This window comes from Lytechinus pictus, chromosome 16 (assembly GCF_037042905.1).
Source record: "Lytechinus pictus isolate F3 Inbred chromosome 16, Lp3.0, whole genome shotgun sequence".
Taxonomy (NCBI): domain Eukaryota; kingdom Metazoa; phylum Echinodermata; class Echinoidea; order Temnopleuroida; family Toxopneustidae; genus Lytechinus; species Lytechinus pictus.
Genome location: NC_087260.1, coordinates 2,666,138 through 2,688,888, shown reverse-complemented (window position 1 = coordinate 2,688,888; position 22,751 = coordinate 2,666,138). Strand labels below are relative to the sequence as shown.

General features: G+C 36.0%; 1 protein-coding gene across 1 annotated transcript in view; it reads left to right on the top strand.

The window, feature by feature from the left end:
- The window catches only part of LOC129279004 (G-protein coupled receptor GRL101-like), a 52,766-nt gene that overhangs the window by 11,327 nt on the left and 18,688 nt on the right, over positions 1–22,751 (top strand). Inside the window, exons 2-12 of the mRNA XM_064111248.1 lie at positions 6,272–6,406; positions 7,688–7,813; positions 11,144–11,252; positions 11,990–12,079; positions 12,365–12,436; positions 13,723–13,794; positions 15,611–15,682; positions 17,032–17,103; positions 17,411–17,482; positions 18,222–18,293; positions 19,947–20,018. Of these exons, the coding sequence (XP_063967318.1) occupies positions 6,272–6,406; positions 7,688–7,813; positions 11,144–11,252; positions 11,990–12,079; positions 12,365–12,436; positions 13,723–13,794; positions 15,611–15,682; positions 17,032–17,103; positions 17,411–17,482; positions 18,222–18,293; positions 19,947–20,018 (964 nt within the window). The remainder of the gene's footprint in view (positions 1–6,271; positions 6,407–7,687; positions 7,814–11,143; positions 11,253–11,989; positions 12,080–12,364; positions 12,437–13,722; positions 13,795–15,610; positions 15,683–17,031; positions 17,104–17,410; positions 17,483–18,221; positions 18,294–19,946; positions 20,019–22,751) is intronic.

Here is a 22,751-nt window from a genome sequence, read left to right as displayed (position 1 = left end):
GATTCTATTTGAATATACATTATTTTTCATCTTATATACAACTCTAAATATGTCTCTCAATGAAGTCCTTTTCTAATGATTAATAGCCCTTTGAATTTGAAAATATACTACTAAAGTATATAATTTTTTCACTAAAACTAATAAGAACTAGCAGAAGTATCAATAACGAGTGATACAGTTGCCCTTATACTCATGCACTCATTGCCGCATTGCCCTGTGATGAACCTGAACTTGTACTAATTTTATGCACACATACTCTTTTCTACAGATGTTTAGTTTAAGTACAATTCACGATTATTTTTATACATGACACATTTATTCAAATCAATTCAATGTGTAATTGGAATGAAGTAACTACTTGTTATTAACTTGAACTTCATACACTGTAAAAACTGTGGTGTTAAAACTGACACCAATGGGTGTTAATAGAGGACCACACCCTCTGGTGTTAAAATTACACCCTAGAGATTGAATATAACACCAAAGAGTGTACATGACACCTATAGGTGCTAAACTAACACTGTCAATTTATCACCGGTGTAAAATAACTGGTGTGGTCCTCTATGTACACCGGTTAACACCGCAGTTTTTGCTGTGTATATTTTGATTCTTCTTAAACTGCACCTGTGATACTTCAACAGCCTGTGAAAGTGGAAAACCTGCATGGTAAACCAAAAAAAAAGAGAACATAATAAGCTGCTGATGTAAGTAATTCTTACTCATCTATTCCAGTTTATTAAGAAGTTTTAAAAACCCTAATTAATGCTCTTCAGTGCGATACATTTTGATAAAACAAGTTTAGCACATACTGTTACTTTTGTCCTACGTCCAGATAAAATCATAGATCGCCGTTTATGGATCACTATTTATATTATGTTTTGGTGATAAAGAGTGTAAATTAATTCAAATATCTATCAGATGATAACTTAATATTTCGTTTTTTTTATTGCTGTCTACTGAGTAACTGATTTTTTAAAGTGACTACATGCACATGTATGACTAATATAGATAGGAGATATAGATAATTAGTATACATTGGTGAATCTGAAATCTGAATTCAAATAAATATGAACTCACAAAGGAGCTATACTACATGGTATTACATGGTTCAGCACAATTGGCCATAGCCCCCCAACAAAAAAGGGGGATAATATATATATATATATATATATATATATATATATATATATATATATATATATATATGTATATATATATATATATATATATATATATATATATATATATTTATATTTATATATTATACAGTATATATATATATATATATATATATATATATATTGGGGGGAGGATGATGGGCTTAGATACAGCCTGAATATCATTAAAACAAGCTTACCTTGGAAGTTTTCAATTCAGATATCCTGTACCTCATTAGATTGTATTAACTCACACTTGCTAATCTGCATGGTCCTCAATTTTGTACTTCTGACTGGGCGTGGACGACTAATAACTTGGTCCAATCGGATCTGCAATTAATATTTTACAGTTTAGAGTTTTAGAGGTGTTAAACAAAATTCTTTCTAAACAAGCTTTTTAAAATTTCCAGGTACCCATCTCCTAGGCCAACGAGTATTTCAAACTAGAAAAAAAATGGTCTGGACCATTCTCTCTCTCTCTATCATAATATTTTACAGACAAGCACACCTGACTCTATTTATGAAAAATAAAATGCTTCCAACCACATATGGCTCCAGTTTTATAGCTGAATCAGGACCTGGTCTACTGGGGCCTAGTATTAGCTATAGAACACCATCACATCTGATTAAAGTAAACAAAACTGATAAGAACGTTTCAGAATATAACCCCAGACCAGGGCATCCTGTTCAAATAGTGACTTATTTTAGGCCTAGATCTAGTCTAGCCATTTAAAATCTAACCTAAATCAAGTCTTTTTCAACACTGATTATTCTGAATGTAACATTTGCTAAATCAAAAAAATGTTGAGAATTATACTTATTCATATGAAGATGAAATAGCGGAGACGGACTTTTAGACCTAAACTTCAAACTTCAAGCTTGAAGTTTGGGCCTAGTCCGTCCCCGCTATTCCCATAACCCATGACAACATTGACAATCTCGCTAGCCGGCTAGCACCCATGGTATCAAGGCCGTATCCCGCTCTGGCCATATCCCTTTCATTTCCCTAAATTTGAGTAGGCCTAAAGCGACAGTATATATGTCGTTACTAAACAGGTTCACATCTACCCATGATAATTGACAAAACTGAAATACAGGTTTTCTTTGGATCTGGCTAGATCTACGACAAACTATATTATCTTTTTCAGAAAATATGTCAGGCAAAATAAATTGGAATACTGTATCATTGTTGGAGGGTTACGCTTATGCAGGATGCCCCCGTACCCCGGCAAACACAATACAGTTGCCAGTGAGATCAAAACATAAAAATGAACTTAACTTACTTTTATTCGTATGGAATGTCATTAAATAATTAATCTCGATATTCCGTCTATAAAGATTTCCTGCTCCAATGAAGTTCACCCAGAAATGATGATTCCGAATGTTATCTCTATAGACAGAATGATGATAGTCTAGCTATTTCCTTTCAGAAACTTGAAGTTCGCAGAGTCCAAAAGAACGAAAATTCGCACAGATCTCATGGGAACAGGCGCGGATCTCGGGGGCACCTGCGACCCCCCCTTTTGAGAAGGAAAATCCAGGATTTTGCAAGGGGGGATTTTTCCGAGGAAAAAATTGACAAGCAAAAAGAAAATCAATAAAAGGTTTTTAACCAAATATTAAGGACATTTTGTTAACAAAAAAATTTGAGGAGCAAAAAAAAGAAAAACCCGGCATTTAACGGCATTTGTACATAACAAATTTTAATTGTGCTTCTCAAGGGGGGGGGGGGGCACGGGCCGGCTTAGTCCCCTCCCCCAAGACCCGCCAGTCGGCTAAATAGTAGTTTTTCTTCTTTACACTGTCAAAATTTAAGTTTTAAAATTAATATTTCGCCCGTGTTATAATAGTAAGACAAAATACATGAAAAACATAATAAAAGCACAGCTTGTTTTATTTATATAGGTTTGATTTTATTTGATTTATTTATTTCCGTTTCACAATTGTACATAATATGATAAACATAACATAACAAGGTCGAAAATACTACAAGACAAAATATAATATATATAACATAATCATAGATTTAAGGAACACAATTCAGTAAATAAAGATATCTCAAATGACATTTGTATTTAAAAGTAAAACGGAGGGACTTGCCGAAAAAAAACAAAGCTTGTACAAGTGACAAGCCCCTATCTTAGTTACATTACAAAATTACAACAAATAAATATTGGGTCTTAATAATAATTTTGTTTAAAAATAAATACATCGAATTTATAAAAATTAAATTGGGTTCCATCGAACAAATAAAAATTAAATCGAATATTGATACAAAATCCAAATTTATTTAAATAAACCGTATATGGTCATAAATTATCATGTGGAACATGGTAAAAAAAGGATAAAAAATCATCTTGCACACCCTTGGGCTCGAACCCGTACCCCCTTGGACCTCTAGAACTATAAAGTCAGACGCAGTACCAATTGAGCCGAAATATCCCCCATAGACATTACACGAAAGCAAAATACGAGAATCTCAAATCTAATTTTGCAAGTGAAATACTGGCATGATCCCTGCATTCAGATGATTCGGTCAATTGAATAATTTTACAAAATGGCGCACAGATGACGTCATCATAACCCGATGACCTTGAAAAGCTAATCCAGGGGAGCGTTTCATGAAAGGACTTGTCGGACGATTTATCCGACAAGTCCTGTTTTATACGACAGTTCCCATAGTAACAGTGCCTCTTGACCAATCACAATCAAGGAAAGTTGTCAGATCTGACAACTTGTCTGGCAAATATGTTGATGAAATGCTCCTAACCATTTGCCCGATCTTAACCAACGAATAAGATGTTTATTAATTTTGCCTGTCATCTTCCAAGACTCCCGCATAAAATCATATTCCTCCTGTTGATTAGTGTACAGAAGGTCTGTCAGTTAACTCTGTATAATACAAATTGTATTTATTTATTTTGTTAGATTTAAATTTATTTATTTCCGTTCAAAAATGATATAATCGAAGTAACAGTGTAAACACATGTTCAAAATATTAAATACTCAAATTAAGGACGTTCCACAGTTATGTTTTTGCGCATTATGATCTGCGCATATTTAACACTCCGCGCGCTGACGTCCCAATGGATGAACAGGTGATTAATTAGCTGTGGGTACGAGCTGATTTTTCTCATCATCTGCATCCTAACTGCACATCCGATGCGTTATTTTAAGAAGCTAAAAAATTGAATTATTCCATGGACCATTTAAAAAAATATCTCTACAATTTCAAAATACTTTACTCTGCAGTACTGCCAAGAATCACGAATATGACCCCGAGTTTGAATAAATGGTAGAGTGGTTTTGATTTTTCTTCACATAGATACAAAGCATTTGGCGCATTTTTGGTGTTTTAAAAAACACGTTTGCTCATATAAAAATGCTAATAGTTTGAAAACAAGCACATGAACCCCTATTTTTTAATGTTTGTACCTCTTAAGTATAGATTCCTCTACAACTTTGCAAATTTAGGTGAAAATGACATGGATTTTGTATAAAGTGCAGCATTTATTGTACTTTTGTAGTCTGTTATTGAAATTTCACATTTTTTAGATTGGGTTTTTGTTATCTTTTACGCCATTTTTAAGAACTGACTGTGCTGTTAGACTTAAAGTTGCAAACAAATAGCACAATAATTAGATTCTCTATTCTAACGATACAATTATTAACTCTCTTGCGAAATTTGAAGACTTTTTCATGTATTTTGACTGAGTAATAGAGGTTTAAACTCATTGTAGTGATCTTGCGAGGTCTAAAAATGCCAAATTCTTTTGAATGCGCAATTCTTAAGAACATCAATTTGGGAGAACTTTGAAGCTCTATAGCAAAAAATCAAGCTCATGGACCTATGTTAATTTTTGCATATTTCGAATATTAAGGTTCTTAAGTATCTATGGGCAAAGTTTGGTGAAAATGACATGGATTTCACTTTAACTGTGGAACGTCCTTAATACAGTTCAATGACATTTCATAACAAATATTGAAGATAAATTTACTGAATTTACTCAATTTTCAAATTTGATATTGCTGATTGACAAAACTGAATTAATATGAACCCAAGAAAAGCAGAGCTTCTTAAAAAAGACAAGTCCCTAAACTTAGTTCCAATACTAACATAACCTATATACATGAGACGGACGGAAAACGAACTTAAAATACGTAATCTACAAAATACCAAAATAGAGCGAATAAGCGACAACAAAAAATGGAAAGTAATTTAGATAATTATTGTAATGGTAACGATAATAGTGATAAAATTTTAAGTAGAAATTATAAGAGTGGAAAAGGGAGGCAAAAGAAAGAGGGAGGGAGAAAAGGGTGGTGCAAATAAAACTGAAAATGAAAAGAGGAACATGGCAGGTACACAGGTCATTAGGCACTGTAGTGACATTATTTATAATATATATTAGGCAAATTTATAGATATTTAAAGATTAGATATAAATACTTTTAGTTACAGTTATATGTTAGCTTGACTCGGTGTGGAGTATTGACAAATTAGCATCTTTTTAAGTTTGCGCTTGAAAATATTAATGCTTGGTGATTCTTTGAAGTCATTGGGCAGTGAATTCCAATACACTGGTCCAAAAGAGACGAAAGAGTTTTTTTGCTAATAGATTACGGGTTGGGGTAGGTGATAACAATTACGTTGTCTCATTGGGTAATCATGTATGGTGGAGTTTTTACAGAACATATTTACAAACAATGTGGGGATATCTTTACTTAGTTTATACATAAATTGGGCGAGTTGGAAAAGATATAAATCATTCACTTTAAGAATATTATTTTGGGAAAAAGGACATCTGTGTGTGATCTGAAATGAGTTTGAACAATTATTCTAAGGGCCTTCTTCTGCAACAACAGTATCCTTTGTAATTGTGTTTGGATTGCACAACCCCATGCCAAAATGGTAATATTAATGTATGATATAATGTAAGTAAAGTGTGGGATGGAAGAAAGTAGTTTCAAGATCACCTCTTCAAAAGATGCATTGGATGAAAACTTACAGTATACGAATTTTGAATACGTGTCTATTATTGAATTAAAGTCACAAATCATTGACAATACCGAGTCCTAACCAAATGAATTACCTCTCTTCCTAATTTCCTTCAGCTTCTCCTAGAAATTATACCAACAATGATCAAGAAGGGGGATTCGCCTGCTTCAACAGCTCTCTGACCTTTGACCTTACCGACGTGTGCGATGGACAAAATCGATGCCCTTATTCAGACGATGAATACATTTGTGGTAAGTATATAGTTTTGTGTCCTCACCTGCTCTCAGAAGCCATATACTGTAAAATTAAGATAAATGCCAGTTGTGGCAACGATTTCTAAATGAGTTTTTACAGAATCCAATCGAATGACCACCCAAGTGTTTATAGGTCTTTGTAGGTTATGATGACATTAAAAACAACTAAACCATACACGTAATCAATCCCCCTTATTACACCAACGCTACGTCCATGCAGTTCTCGCTACGTCAAAGGAAATTGGATATGACGCAGTGGGAGCTGCTACCACGTACTAAGAGCGTAGCGAGAACTGCTATTGACGTGACATAGTCTGCATGATCTCTGGAGACCCGATTTCCGCTACGTGGACTTTGAGCATGTGTCCACAGTAAACGTAGCAGGAGCGCCGTCTGAACAGTGCGTAGTAATGACGCAGCAAGGACCTCCCTAGGACCTACTGACAGCTCCAACTACGTAGCATAGACGTAATTGAACTGAAAGGAAGAGCGACAACTCTGTCCATGTCTACTGCGCGACCGCCACGCACATTCTGCTGTCACTGCGTCTTATACATCAGGTGAAGTTCCCGCTACGTTGTTGAAATTCCGAAGACAACCTAGCACCCGGCGCCAACCTCATTTGATTTTTCTCAAAAATATGAGATTGTCAAGTGTATATGCTACGTCCGCGCCAGGTTCTTATGAAGAATGTTCCCACTAGGTTTATTTTGCGCGCAAAAGGGGTGTATGCTGCGTCGAAGTGGTTCCCGTTGCGTTCTGACTACATCCAGGACGTAGTAGGTCCATGGTGTATCGGTTGGCGCTACGTCGAAATCGACGAGACAAAACAAGTCGCACTATCTGCTAGATGTAGTCAGATCATTGCGGGAACCGTTTCGACGCAGCATGAAACGGTTCTGCGCGCAGAATAAACTTAGTGGGCACACCACACACGCAGCATAAACTTCACAATAATGTGGCGCGGACGTAGCACGCACGTGAAAATGTCACATCTTTCGAGAAAATCAAACAAAGTTGGCGCTTTTAGGGTTTTTTCTGAACTTCAAGAACGTAGCGGGAACTGCATCTGGTGTAAAGGGGTATAAGATGTCAATATGCACATAGTCGACTACAGTCACACTGTCGAGGTGTCCACAGTGTGAAAATATATCTCCAGACTGTTAAATTTTAGCATTTGAACAATATGAATAATATTTTCACATAGTCCACTATCACAATTTGTGTACTTTTCATAACGGTATGATGTAATATTGATATTCTCTTTTACACCACCAGATAATCAGTTTTGTGACGCAACACAATTCATGTGTAACTTTGGTGATTGGTTTCGGTGCGTACCAATGCGCTACGTCTGCGATGACTATCCCGACTGCGAAGAGAACGTCGATGAGATCTTCTGCGGTAAAGACCTATTTCCTCACAAATTAACTGCCAATAAGCATGAATGTGGTAATGATGATGACGGTGATAATGAATGATGATAACGTTGACGTTGGTGATGGTGATGCCGACGACGACGATGATGATGATGAAGATGGTGATACCCGGGGTGGTTTGGGAGGCAATTCCCTGGTGATACTGATGCTGCTTTTGCTGATGATGACCATTATGATGATGGTGGTGATGATGACGAAGGTGATGATGATAATGATGATGACCGTGACGATATTGATGCTATTTTTGATGCTGCTGATGATGATGCCATTTCTACCTAAAGAACCAATACCTTTCTCTATGATAAATATCATTCTCTTTCATTTTTCCTCTTTTTCCAAAATCAACTTTCAGCTGCCAATCGGGAAAAATATGGATGAAAAAAAAGTTCAGGCCCCCCCCCCCTTGGCGGAAACTGGATCCGCCCCTGGATTTATAACTAATTTAAGTCAAGATTTGTCATACTTTCGGTCACAATCGTGACAAAGAATGTTCCTCAAATAACTTTCACATTATCAAAATAAGGTCAACCTCACCAAATCAAGAATCCTGGTATATTAGAAAATTATTCTACCGCCGATGCAATAAAAATTTACCTTCCTGCATTTTCTTGGCTTCCCGGTATAAACCTAAATGTGTACCTCGTAGCCTTTCGTCACACTCTCTTTATCCCTCTTTTTAAGATTTATTCGATGCTGCTAAATAATTTATCTTATATTTCACGTTAATGGTGAATTTATAATTAGCGAATATTTTCCCGAAAAATCACAGAGGGAAGAAGTCGCCCCATACCCGCTGTCTCTTCCGGAGCAGCACCCCAGAGTGATATCTCATCAATCATATCATCACCAATCTCTTTCTCCCTCTCTGACTCTTACACACACACACACACACACCCTCACACACCCTCTCTCACACCCCCACAAACACTCTCTCGCTCTAAATCACCGCCTGTCCTAATAATTAATCGCCTTCAAAGATTGATTCGTTTACATATCTGATGACTCTCCTTATACTGATAAAAAAGAAGAATTATATCAAGATCATTGATTTCATTGAATTGTTCGTTATTTGGTATAAAAAGGGGCCTCTTTTCATGTTTATTTAGCCTGTGCGACGTGCATTTAGATGGAAACCGTCACAACAAAGCAGTTCTTAGTTTTCCTGGTTCCATTTTTGCGCATGATCATCAAGAAGGTCATTTATACTCAAGTGGCATTGTGGTTTGATATTCATTGAGATAAGCATCAACTTTGACTTCTTAATTATTCATATGTTCTTTAGAATATATTCTTTTGAAAATAACAGAGCGTCCATTAGGGACTGGTAATTTGCACTTAGCCATATTATAAATTGAACCTCAATAGGCTATTCTATTTACCAGGCCTTTGCAAATTATGCATCTTGTTATTATAAAAAAATCTTAAGTGATACCTTGCTTTGAAATTAGCCGAAAAAAGGGTTAAGGACTTGGAAAAACTGTAAACTGGCTTACAGCTATTTTAATACCCATTTTAATTTACAGCTTACCCTAAGAACGTACATCCCTATAAAGGGCTATTAATGACACAACTTTCTCATCTGTCGTCCAGGCTTGGGAATTTAAACAAAAAAATTACGAGATTTCAAGGCTCATTCTTAAATTATTAAAATCTTGATTTTAATTTGTTATACATCTAAAGATTTTTAGGGATTTGTAACTAATTTTGCTAATTGTAAAAGTTTAATTTCATTATGAAATTCACAGGAATTTCACAAAGAAATTAAACTTCAAAATGTTTGCTTCTGTGTGAAGGCACACACGTTACCCACTTCTTTTGACCTCTGACCTTAAACCTGCATGTATATTGGAGACAGCAAAAAATATGATGTGTTAAAAACTACACCATAGAGATTGAACATTTCACCAAAGGGTGTTAAATATTTTAGGGATTTGTAACTAATTTTGCTAATTGTAAAAGTTTAATTTCATTATGAAATTCACAGGAATTTCACAAAGAAATTAAACTTCAAAATTATGCTTCTGTGTGAAGGCACACACGTTACCCACTTCTTTTGACCTCTGACCTTAAACCTGCATGTATATTGGAGACAGCAAAAAATATGATGTGTTAAAAACTACACCATAGAGATTGAACATTTCACCAAAGGGTGTTAAAGATTTTAGGGATTTGTAACTAATTTTGCTAATTGTAAAAGTTTAATTTCATTATGAAATTCACAGGAATTTCACAAAGAAATTAAACTTCAAAATTATGTTTCTGTGTGAAGGCACACACGTTACCCACTTCTTTTGACCTCTGACCTTAAACCTGCATGTATATTGGAGACAGCAAAAAATATGATGTGTTAAAAACTACACCATAGAGATTGAACATTTCACCAAAGGGTGTTAAAGATTTTAGGGATTTGTAACTAATTTTGCTAATTGTGAAAGTTTAATTTCATTATGAAATTCACAGGAATTTCACAAAGAAATTAAACTTCAAAATTATGCTTCTGTGTGAAGGCACACACGTTACCCACTTCTTTTGACCTCTGACCTTAAACCTGCATGTAAATTGGAGACAGCAAAAAATATTTCTAAAAAAATATTTCAATTTTTCTTAGATTTATAACTAATTTTAGTCAAGGTTTGTCATACTTTCGGTCACAATCGTGACCAAGAATGACCCTCAAATAACTTTCACATTATCACAATAAGGTCAACCTCACCAAATCAAGAATCCTGGTATATCGTTCTCCATGTTAGCAAATTATTCTACCGCCGATGCAATACAAATTTACCTTCCTGCATTTTCTTGGCTTCCCGGTATAAACCTAAATGTGTACCTCGTAGCCTTTTTAAAGATTTATACGATGCTGCTACATAATTTATCTTATATTTCACGTTAATGGTCAATTTATGATTAGCGAATTTCCGCAACACTGCGCACACGCTTTCTGGAACGTTGAGAATCTATTGAAAACGCTCTTCTCGTTACAACGAACAGATTAAAGGGCTTTGTCGAAAATTGGTAAATGGGGATAGCAGCTCGTCGTAAGATTCGGAGCTTACGAAAAATTGACAAAGAATATATCATTTGTCCAGAGTCCACGACGAGACTGATGTTTTAATTCCCAGATTTTCGACAAAGGCTACTTTGAGATGAAATGATTTTGACAATAGATTCTCAATGTTCCAGAAAGCGTCTGCATAGTGGTTGCGAAAGTTCCATAGTACCCTTTGTTTTATATTCATCTTTTGATTTACGTTAATGGTGGAATTATCATTGCCCCCATTTTTTTATATAACAGATCCACTAGCAAACTGTTCGCCCACCTGCGAGTGTTCTTGGTACAGTGTATTTTGCGAAGGTCCTAACGTTGTTGATGATACAGGCATTTTGAAATCTACAAGATATCTGTAAGTACACCCAAAATAAGGTCACACAGGGTTATCATTCGTCGATTAACAGAGTTCCCATGTCAGCAACCAACGAATGTAGAGGGCAGCAACACTTTGCAGTACTGCTGTGTGTTGCTGCCCTCTACATTCGTTGTCAGCAACTGTTCAGAGAGCGAGAGAGAGAGAGAGAGAGAGAGAGAGAGAGAGAGAGAGAGAAAGAAAGAAAATTGATGGAGTGTTTTAAATCTATCATCATGTTTGCCATTATTTGAAGGAAGTAACACAGAGAAGCAAAATGAATTTGATGCAATGTAGCTGTCAATTCCATTGTGGAAAGAGCACAGTGTCTCACAGTGTGTGCCACAGTCTGTTCATAGTGTGGAGCACAATGTGAAATCACCTTCACACAGTTGAATTTGAGCATTTCAACAGTGTGAATCACATATTCACATTGTCGACCATAACACACTGTGGACAATTACACTTTCGAGTTATCCACATTGTGGAAATATCTTCACACTGTTGAATTTGAGCATTTTTGTGACTAATATTTTTACATAGATCACTATGTGGACACACTGTGATCACACCGTGTGGCACTGTGTTCATTCCAGCAGGGAATTAGCCCATTTGAAGAATTTATACTTATATATGTGGCAATAATTTTGTTGTAACAGATTTTTTTTCTATCACTATAACAATAAGAAACGAATTATATTTTTCCCGCTTTCTTTCCTTGATCCCTATGTTTGCAGATCTTTTCATGGGCAATCGACCAACGGAACGGGGCCAGTACCAATATCAATGCCATTTAATTTGACAGCATATCAGCTTCTCATAGAGTTGTAAGTAAAATTTTGTCACAAGAATATTCGCATAAAAACCAAGAATACATAATAATGTCTTACATTTTGACCTTACTTTATAACAGGACATAATTGAAGAGGGAATTCCATAGGAGTTCAAGGAATTTATAAAATTTAAACGCATTGCAGCCTTTCATTAAGTTTCTTGTTTTAGATGATCTATATTTTATGGAGAGGTAATTCTATAATCTCGCTTTCTTTTTATTTATATATGTATAAATTATAACGGATCTTTGCACTGTCTTTATGTTTCATGAATTTCAGAAAGATTACCGAGACTGGCATTCAGGAAATCATTCGATCAGACCTGGAGACTTTGAGAGAACTGATCAAACTGTGAGTTGTAGTCACATATCATGCATATAGCGTAGAAAGTAGGTACTTATATCTTGTGTTAGAACGTCAGTATCATGGATTATACACTGTACTGGAGTGTTAAAACTGACACCAGTAGTACTCCCCTGATGTGTTAAAAACTACACCATAGAGATTGAACATTTCACCAAAGGGTGTTAAAGTAACAATCAAAGGTGTTGAACTAACACTGTAATTTAATGCCGGATTAAAATGAGTGTGGTCCTGTCTGCAAACCGGTTAATATCTCAGTTTTTGCCGTCTGGTTCCGAGTTCCTCTTTTGATTATTAGAGCTCATTTATAAAAGCGAGTTTTGGCAGCGCTAAGGGGACGGATTCTACAACATAGTAAATCTATTGAAAATGCCATTCAAATCACAATGAACAGCTGACAGGTCTTTGTCGAGCAATGGTTAACCGGGACAGCTGATCGGCGTTAGTTTCGGAGCTGACGAAAATTAACGCTATGTCGTTCGTCCAGATTTATGGAGGACACTGCTGTTTTGATTCACCGATTTTCGACAAAGACTGCTTTGTCGTAAAGGGCTTTGGAAAATGGATTCTTTACATTCCAGAAAGCGTCTGTGTAGTAGTTGCAAAAACTCTCTAATATAACGATCTAGCACTAGGCTTTATACCACGAACATGACTGTCAGCAGGTACGATTGTATCAAACTCTGGATCCCTTCAACGCCATAATTAACCAGCAATTCTGGGGGCCATGCAGTTTCATAAGAAAATGCTAAAGTAACAGATTTGTGATAACAGTTAAAAGCTCTATACTGTAATCCTTCGATCTGATTGCGCAGAAACTCACATGTGAATCAGAACATATTCAGGGACGAGTGAAAGAAAGTTAACTAAGAATACAATATGCAAATGAGCCATCATTTTCTTACGCAAGCCCATAACATCCTGAACAGATCTTGGGTAATTTTTCTGCCTAACTTGATTTTTACATTCAACTTTCAAACTCGTCTTGCTCATCTATGCGTAAACTATTCATATTATATTCGGTATCAGAATGAAGTAGAACAACTGAATTTCATAATGGTGTAGATGAAAGACCACAAACTGTTTGTATTTGAAAATGTTCAGATATTTACCTAAATTTGAAACGGGTTTTAATGGTTCAGTGGGTTCGAGTGTTGGCATAGGTTTGTTGGCAAAGTAATTCAGGCGGGGCTTTTGCATTAATAAGTTATGTTTTTAAGTATTTATGTATTATTGCAATTTCAAAATGTTTTCTTTTATCCTCGCTATTTCAGGAGTTTTCATAAGAATAATATATTGCGGATTGAGGATCTTTGTTTTATCAACCTGATAAAGCTGCTGAAACTGTAAGTAAACTTTTTACGCACAAAGACGTTTCATATAAATAAAGAATAAATATCCAGAAATGGTCATGCATTGTAGACCTATATACTGGAAAATCAAGACAGAGAAACATCGGTATCTGTGGATAGGGGTGAAGTGGGAATGACCTCCCCATATCATGGTGGCGATTTTTTTAGCCTCGTGCTAATAAACCGTGAATGCTTGAACTCAAGCAACCAGATTACCGACGGCTTAAGGTCCTCTCCGAGGAACCTGGTAATGAGGATAAATCCGTTACCAGAGGGCACTAGCTCACCAAGTGGGAATCGAGCCCGGGTCACCGTAATTCGAAACCCCCGCTCTGCCGACTGAGCTATCTCGCCTTCATTATATTAAAAAGGTTTAGTAAAAATTACTTTGAAATAAATTTTAAGAAGATTTTAGCCCTCAAATGACTGGGGGGGGGGGGCATGATGCCCCCATCAACGCTTTGCGCGATATTTTCGAAACGCAAAAAGATAGCGACATACAGGTATAGCATTGCGACGCCACATGACTTTTTACGAGACCATGTCATGCCGAAAATGACTCATTTTTATACTTTGTGTACAAAGAGTATGGGAGATGAAATTCATAAAAGTGAAATTATTTTTCGTTGTAATTAGTCTGCTTAATTAATTTAGGATTTAATTTAGTTATATATTTGGTCTATTATAATTTACATTAAGAAAATAATGAAAAGCAAAAGATAAAAAAACAAATATATATATTTTAAAAAAAAACAAAGAAATACATAAGGAAAAAATTGGCTTTTGCATTTTTTCTTTGTAGAAACCTTTAAATTAGATTACAAAGATTACATATGGAAAAAGGAGAAAATTTGAAGTGGAATTGGTTGTTAAATATGCAAATAATGTTTTTCACGAATAAATTTTGCATGTTTTATTTATAATAAAAAACTATTATTTTTAGATTTAAGAAATACTTGCTTGGAGTTTATGTGGCAAAGAATGTGTGTGCCGAATTTCGACACAATCGCGCAAACGGCGGCCGAGATCAGAAGGGGGCATCATGCCCGCAGTCCTCAATACATATCAAATAGCCCAGTCCTTTAAACGTTAAGCCAGGTCAAGTAAGGCAGAAGCCCAACACAAAGATATTCAATATAGGTTTCCATGGTGAAGAAGAGAGAGTGTATTAGTTTAACCATGGAGGTAGAAATGGTCTTACGGTACACTATGTATCTTTCGTGGACATGTGTTGGTCCTTGAAAGGACCACTCTAACTCGACGTTTCGACAAGTGTGTTCTTGTCGTCTCGACAAACTTCTCGTTTCGACACACGTTTTGACGAGTCTGTTGTCGTCTTACGACACTTACGACAAGAACACACCTGTTGGAACGTCGAGTTTTGTTGGTCCTTTGCAAAACCAACACATACCCACGAAAGAATTTATGATGTATACGGTGAAACTACTACCCCCAATGTAGTATTGGCTTGGAATAAAAGTAAGTCATTTGTGAAGAGATACGTGTTTAAAATGCAAACTCAAATTTAAAGTGTAAGGGGAGGGGGGGGGGGTTGCGATAATAACTGAACAATGGAATTATACTTATGGTAATAATTATTGAAATAGTGATAATACAATTTGTGGGGTTGATCATAGTGATTTGAAAAACGGAAAATAATCGTGAGGGTTGGAATGTTCAAAATAAATGTATTTCAGGGGCGTTTATTATAACCGTGCTGACGACAGTGACATAGGTCATTAATTTATTGTGGAATAAAGGGTTTTTGATAATTATTTTATTACTTTCCATTTTCCCTTATTGTCAACAGAGATATGTCTAACAATATCATCAATTCCCTGTCGAATGATACCTTTACAGGATTGAACAATCTACTTACATTGTAAGTACTTACATTATTTATTTTAGTGAGAATAATAATAATTACGATAGTAACGTTTTATTTGCCCAGCGTAGCCACTCCAGTTAGGAAACTGCTCTACCTGGGGCCCGTTGCATAAAACTTTTTACCTGAGAAGACTCAGGTTGTTTTTACCGGAGTTTTTGCCCTGTGTTAAAGTCAATGGCAGAAATCAGACTAACCTTAGTTTTCAGTTTTTACCAGAGTTTTCTCAGGTAAAAAAAATTATGCAACGGGCCCCTGGTCTTTCATTGCTTTATCACAAAACACTAATCATAATGAAAACAGGACCTCGTTCAGTACAAAACAGGGAAATTAACCGTTTAAAGAGAAATTCCAGTAGTTGCAGTAAACACTGATTTCATGAGAAAGTCTGTAAAACAAGGCTTAATTGTTAGTATATCATCGAGGATCTAGATCTGGTACAGTTACATAAACTGAACTTTGTGAAATCTTGAAATCTACGCTGAAAAATGTTCAGACTGAATATCCCCAACACAGATAAGCACACGTTGGACAGTGTATAATTATTGCTTTGAATGTCGGGCCCGACGCTCTAGCCGAATCCTGTGCTTATTTGCTAATTTCTCAGCAATTACGCAATTTCTTCCAAAATCCTTTGGCACGTACGTTTTATTTATACAAACAGACACTTTGGTGGTCATTTCATTGGATTCTGTACGAACTCATTTTGAAATCATTACCAAAACTAGCATTTACCTTTAAGTTCACAGTAGCCCTACTTGAAGACAGCTTACCTACATGTTTTTTCACAACCGATGAACATTATTCGTTTCAATTATTATTATATAGTAACAATTTACATAGGTTTTTATGCTCAAACTAGAAATTCTATAGACAGTTGAGTGATTACTAAAAACGGGTTTGCTAGATACTGTTCATTCCGTTCTTTTAGACGGTATTATAAAGTAAAATAGAAAGCGATACTTTTGCCTTAAAAATTATTCTCGACACTTTACTTCCCTCCATGATGGCTCAAGTGATGTAATGGTATTTCGAAGAAAAACGGTCGAATGACGTAGCCTTGTGGAACTCCTTTACCTACAAGTACGTTCTCAAAGAAAACATCGAAAGTGTCGCAGAGCCAAATTTACCTGTCCTCCGCTGCGAACTAGAAATGTTTTATATAAGTACTTTTACTCCGGAAATATAGAAGATATAATTCTTTAGAAGTTAAACTATGAATCAGTCCATTAATTTTGTGGCGGACTGTTCCATGAACAGCGGCAGTTTTAGATCCTTTTATGATTTTCATTTTGTCTTATTATTTCTATGCGTGTTCTAAACTTTTCTCTCTCTCTTTAACGCAGAGATTTATCTGAAAATTATTTAAGATCAGTGCCTGATGGTGTCTTCAGAGGTTTGACAAGTCTGACTGAAATGTGAGCACAATTACAGTAGTCATATAAGCCATTCTTTTCATAGTATATAGCCAATTGATAATAGCTCATTTAATGATTTATCATATTATGGTGGGTTAGTACAAACTGTATGACTTACAGCTTGCTAAAATAGCATAACTCCATTGTAAGGGTTTTTTATTTTATTATTTTTCATTATTTGACATGAAGGAGCAAACAATGTGCATTCGTGGTAGAACATTAGTTGAACATTGTCCTCTTAATTTGCGGAGAACTGGAGGGTTATTATTTATACTATGTTTTATTAATTCATTATTCTTTTAAACAGAGACATATCGTACAATTCCATCAGTTCCCTGTCGAATGAAACCTTTACTGGATTGAACGATCTACGTACATTGTAAGTGTCGACATTTTTTACAGGCTATCTATTTATTTCAAGATGTTAAAAGAGCTTTAACCCGATAGAAAAATTTTATTTGATCTATATTTCATTTTTTATTTGATGAATATTCTACGTGTATATGTAACTTCTGTTGTAAATTTACACACAACGTGTCTCGAAAGAAATTGTTAACACGAAAAGGAATATGAAGAATAAGGTACCTTTGAATGAGGAAAAATACAAGCTATCACCCTGGAAGATTGCAGGCTTGCTCGATCCAACCGACAGTCTTAATGATTTATTTAACCACTCCTGCAAAGAAAGGTGACAGCTAGGGTATTTTCCCACAAAGGCTCTGGACAATCATTTTTTAAATCACATAATGCATTAAAGATCAAAACATCAGTCATGCCAGTTAGTATAATGGGAAATGTGAGTGACTTATGCTATAATACGTGTATCGATCAGATTATCAGCTCCTTTTCTGATAATAACATCCCGAGGAACACCTCCTGAAAAACGAGGAAAACTTCCATATACATGTACCTGTAGTCAGAAAGCCAAAGACGTGCTACAGTCTCACACGCGAAGCCGACTCCAAAACGACAGATGGTATGCCTTCGACATAATATAGTTTTTATATCGGTCCAGAGTCAGTTTCGTTTTGTATAACTGTCTGTCTCTAATTAGATGACTCAATTATAAAAAATCACTTTCTTATGATTCCATTACGTGTTCTCTCCTTTTTTCGCAGAGATTTATCTGGCAACTATATAAGATCATTGACTGATGGCATCTTCACATTTTTGACAAGTCTGACAAAACTGTGAGTATTGTCATAAGATCTTATTTCCATATGGTATTCAAGAGATCATAATCAAGAACCATCCGTTACGATTTAACCCTTTATACCCCATGCTATTTTGGAATTGCATAGCCCGGGGGGAGGTGGTAGTGTGGCACACTCCCATCCCTCAACCCGTCGAATCTCGTCCGTTTATTGTCCGATCGCGACGAGAATCGACACGCACGTCACCCGCGACGTAATTTGCTAATTGGATAGTTCATTGTATTCAGATTTTTCAATATTTAATCTTTATCAGAATTCGGTTGGTCATCATATACTCACGCTAAAAATACTACATTTTCATTTGGACAGACGTTTAAGGATGTTTTTTTAAAACAAAAGTACATTAAGAAAGGCTGCATCAAAATTCTTTAAGATTTGTTTCATTGTTTTCTTTAATTTGTGATTTTTAGTTATGTTTCATAGTTTCGAAGGAAATCGTCGGTGACAATGATACGAAAAATGAAATCAATTGCTTTTAATCAGAAAAAAATTAGAATTAGGATACATGAATGAATTTTGAGCTTAGTGTTGATAATGCTCTATATACGGCATAACTAAATAAATTAATGGAACATTTTGAAATTAATTTGCAGATATTTTGAGCGTAAATATCTGAGGAATTAAGGGATCTATAATTTGAATACGTTGCTATCGGTGAATGTAAAAAACGCTATAAATCATTTTATATTTATTTATATTTATTTTGTTTTATTTATTTTATACTGCAGGGTAGGCCTGTTCAGTTCTTAAAACTGCTTTACAAAGGCGCCCTGCAGTTTAAAATACATGTCAAGATAACTATGAACAACAACAACAAACAACATCAAAAATACCAAATACAAAATATCTAACATCAGAAACAATTAACACCAAAATATAGAGTGGGAAGTGACAATTTAAACATACATAGCATTGTAAATCAATGGAATATCATTTCGCTCTTTATCAATTCGTATGAAAGGCTTTGCATATTTTTTTAAAAACTAACAAGGAGGTACAAACTTGTATAGATACAGGATATGATCCTGGTATGTGTTTCATAAAGTTACGAGCGACTCTACGAACGACTTTATGATCCTTTATTAAGGTAAATAACAATCCTACATACAAGATTTGCATCGGTGGTTATTTTGTTTGTAAAATCGTTTGTAACTTACGATCACATTTGTCAAAATTACATTCTTAAAATAGTTGGGCAAAAAATGCCCAACTATTAACAAACCCTGGGAAACATACTGTTGGTTAAAATCTGCCCAAATTTGGTAATAAAAACTAATAACTGGGTAATAGATTTGCTCAATTTGATAATTGCCCAGAATATATATATATATTTTTTTTTTAGCAACATACATTTGCCAACACAATGGACAGTATGTTGCCCAACATTTTGTGTACATTTTGATCCAATTATCGCTTATTCCCAACTGCTTTGATTTGTAATTCTTATTTTCTTAGAAATCAATGTACTTGTACGTATAAGAGGCAGCTAGTTGACCGGTAACTAGCACAGTCCATTTTATATATTCCACCATGGTGGTTTCTTTCTACCTCCATACTCCCACAATCGTTTTTCTCCTCTTTTTTTCTTGTGAAATGACATGCGATTTACTTTCCTTTCTCACTCCACAGAGATTTATCAAGAAATGTGATCGATCGGTTATCGAGTAATTTATTCGCTGGACCGACAGGTCTGCTGGATATGTAAGTTTAATCCTTTGATGATGACCTTTAAAAACTCATAGGCCTACTACTACTAGTACTACTACTACTACTCAGGGGCGTCGATCCATTTTTCAGATTGGGGGGGGGGAAATCATGAATCAACGTTCCAAAGGCACTTGATCACATAAAACAAACAAACTCACCCACCCCCCCCCACACACACACACACACATAGACCTATATATAGACCTATAGACCTATATATATATATATATATATATATATATATATATATATATGTGTGTATATATGAGAAAGAGACACATATCTCACCAACACAACAAATTAATGCGAGCGCGAAGCGCGAGCTGAATTTTTTTAGTATACTGACCTGAAAACAGAAAAAAGGTTCCTGTTTAGGACTGTTTGAAGTAACTCATGATGAGGATACATATCTTACTACACAGATAATGTGAGTGTCAAGAGTGAGCTGAAATTTCTTTATATTCTGACCTGAAAGCTTGATATTTCAAGCATTTTTGGTACCAATGATTAAGATGGGTATCTACAACAATAGATGCGAGCGCGAAGCGCAAGCTGAAAATTTTGATATTTCGATCTGAAAAAATTGAAAGTTTAATGGACGTTTTTAATAAAGAACAAGATATATATGTCAAGCAAAAGATTATTGCAAATCGAAGCAGGAGTTCTTTTGAGGTTTAAAACTGAATAGGGGAATTCTATTCACCTATTTAATCATGAAAAGTATGGGTTTTTGCTACAGAAATGCTGCGAGCGCGAAGCGCGAGCTGAAAATTTTCATATTCCAATCTGAAAAGCGGACATTTTGAGCACGATTTTAAATAAAGAACGAATTGTGTATTTCAATCTCGCTTGCTGATTTCTGTGTAACATTACAATCTCATTTTAGTTTTGCAAATGTGGAATTATGGGGGGGGGGGGCAAAACGATATGTTTGCCCCCCAATATTTTCATTGGTGGGGCGATCGCCCCCCTGCCCCCCAAGGATCGACGCCTCTGCTTCTACTTGATAGCTTTCGTTTTCTTTGACGAGCCATGTGAACGTACGAGATTAAGGAATTTTTGGAGCGCTGCACATGCGCGAACTAATCTGTGACGAGCCTTCTCGTTCACTGCCCAAATCTGTGACCCGTATTTGAGGGTTTTGACGTTCGGTGTCATAGTGCTCGAACGAGCGCTAGTTCGTACATGATGACGTCATCCTATTAGCAAAAATGAATGAAGCTGCATCAACATTCGAGTTTCGTTGATTCAGCAGGGCTGGTAAACTGCAAATTACTGCTTGTTACCAGCTTTTCCATTACATTTAGTGTGTCCTGTTTTTAGACACTACATATCCGATAGGTAATTGATGTTCTATTTCCAAACAACTGTGTTTTTTATCGGCTTTTTGCGCAAGAGTGCAAATGTTGCACCCACAGTCGCCCCACTGGTTCGTAGCGTGATGCTACGCCTAATTCTGCGGGCGAGCATCGGCCCACGGCCCGCTCGCTATCACGCTGGTATATGCTGTGGCCTGGTACGGGTATGTCGACTTAAATCGAAACTGTTTTCATCAATGTACGAACGTGATACTGAACGAGCGGTGTCACCACTTCCGGTGAACTAGGACTACGTTGCAGTCGCAGACAATCGAAAGCTCCTTACTACTACTAATACTCCTCTACTATGCTACTACTACTCCTCTACTAGTACTACTGCTACTACTACTACTCCTCTACTAGTACTACTGCTACTGCTACTACTACTACTACTACTACTACTACTACTACTACTACTACTACTCTACTACTACTACTACTACTACTACTACTCCTCTACGACTACAACAACTACTACTACTACTACTACTACTACTACTACTACTACTACTACTACTACTACTACTACTTCTAACTACTACTGCTACTACTACTACTACTGCCGCTGCTGCTGCTACTACTAAAACTCTACTACTACTACTACTACTACTACTACTACTACTACTACTACTACTACTACTACTACTATACTACTACTACGGTTCTATGACATATTCTTCGGATGACAACTCCTGTACCTGACAACTCCATAGGTGGACAGCTCCCCCGGAGGGTAACTTGCCAGGAGGACTGCTAACCTGGAGGACAACTCCTCAGCAATATATCTCCCCCGGAGGACGTGTCCCCGTGAGGACAAGTCCCCTGGAGAAAATCTCCGCCGGAGGACAAGTTCCCCGATGGACAACTCTGTACCAGGATAGCCCTTGAGGAAAACTCCCCTGAGGGCATCTCCGCTCATATATATTGACATTAATATAGAATATTCTGAGCAATTTTTGTGATCATGGACAAGATAAAATAAGACAACTAATGCGAGCACGAAGCGCGAGCTGAACATTTTTATATACTGATCATAAAAGGAACCTGTTAATGACGGTTTTCAGTGACTCACGAAAATCATCTCAACAATGAAATGGAAGGAGTGCCAAGCGAAGAGCGTAGAAAACTATTTTTATTCCGTCCTGAAAAATTGTCATTTTAAGCACTTTTTGTAATCATGAAGAAAATAGGTAACTTAACAATTAATGCAAGCACGAAGCGTGAGCTGGAAATTTTTATTTTCTGACTTGAAAACTGGATATTCTAAGCACTTATTGTATAGGCACGACTGGGATAGGTATCTAACTATAACGATTGATGCGAGCGTGGAGCGCGAGCTGAACATTTTCCCCCGAATTTTAACTTTACA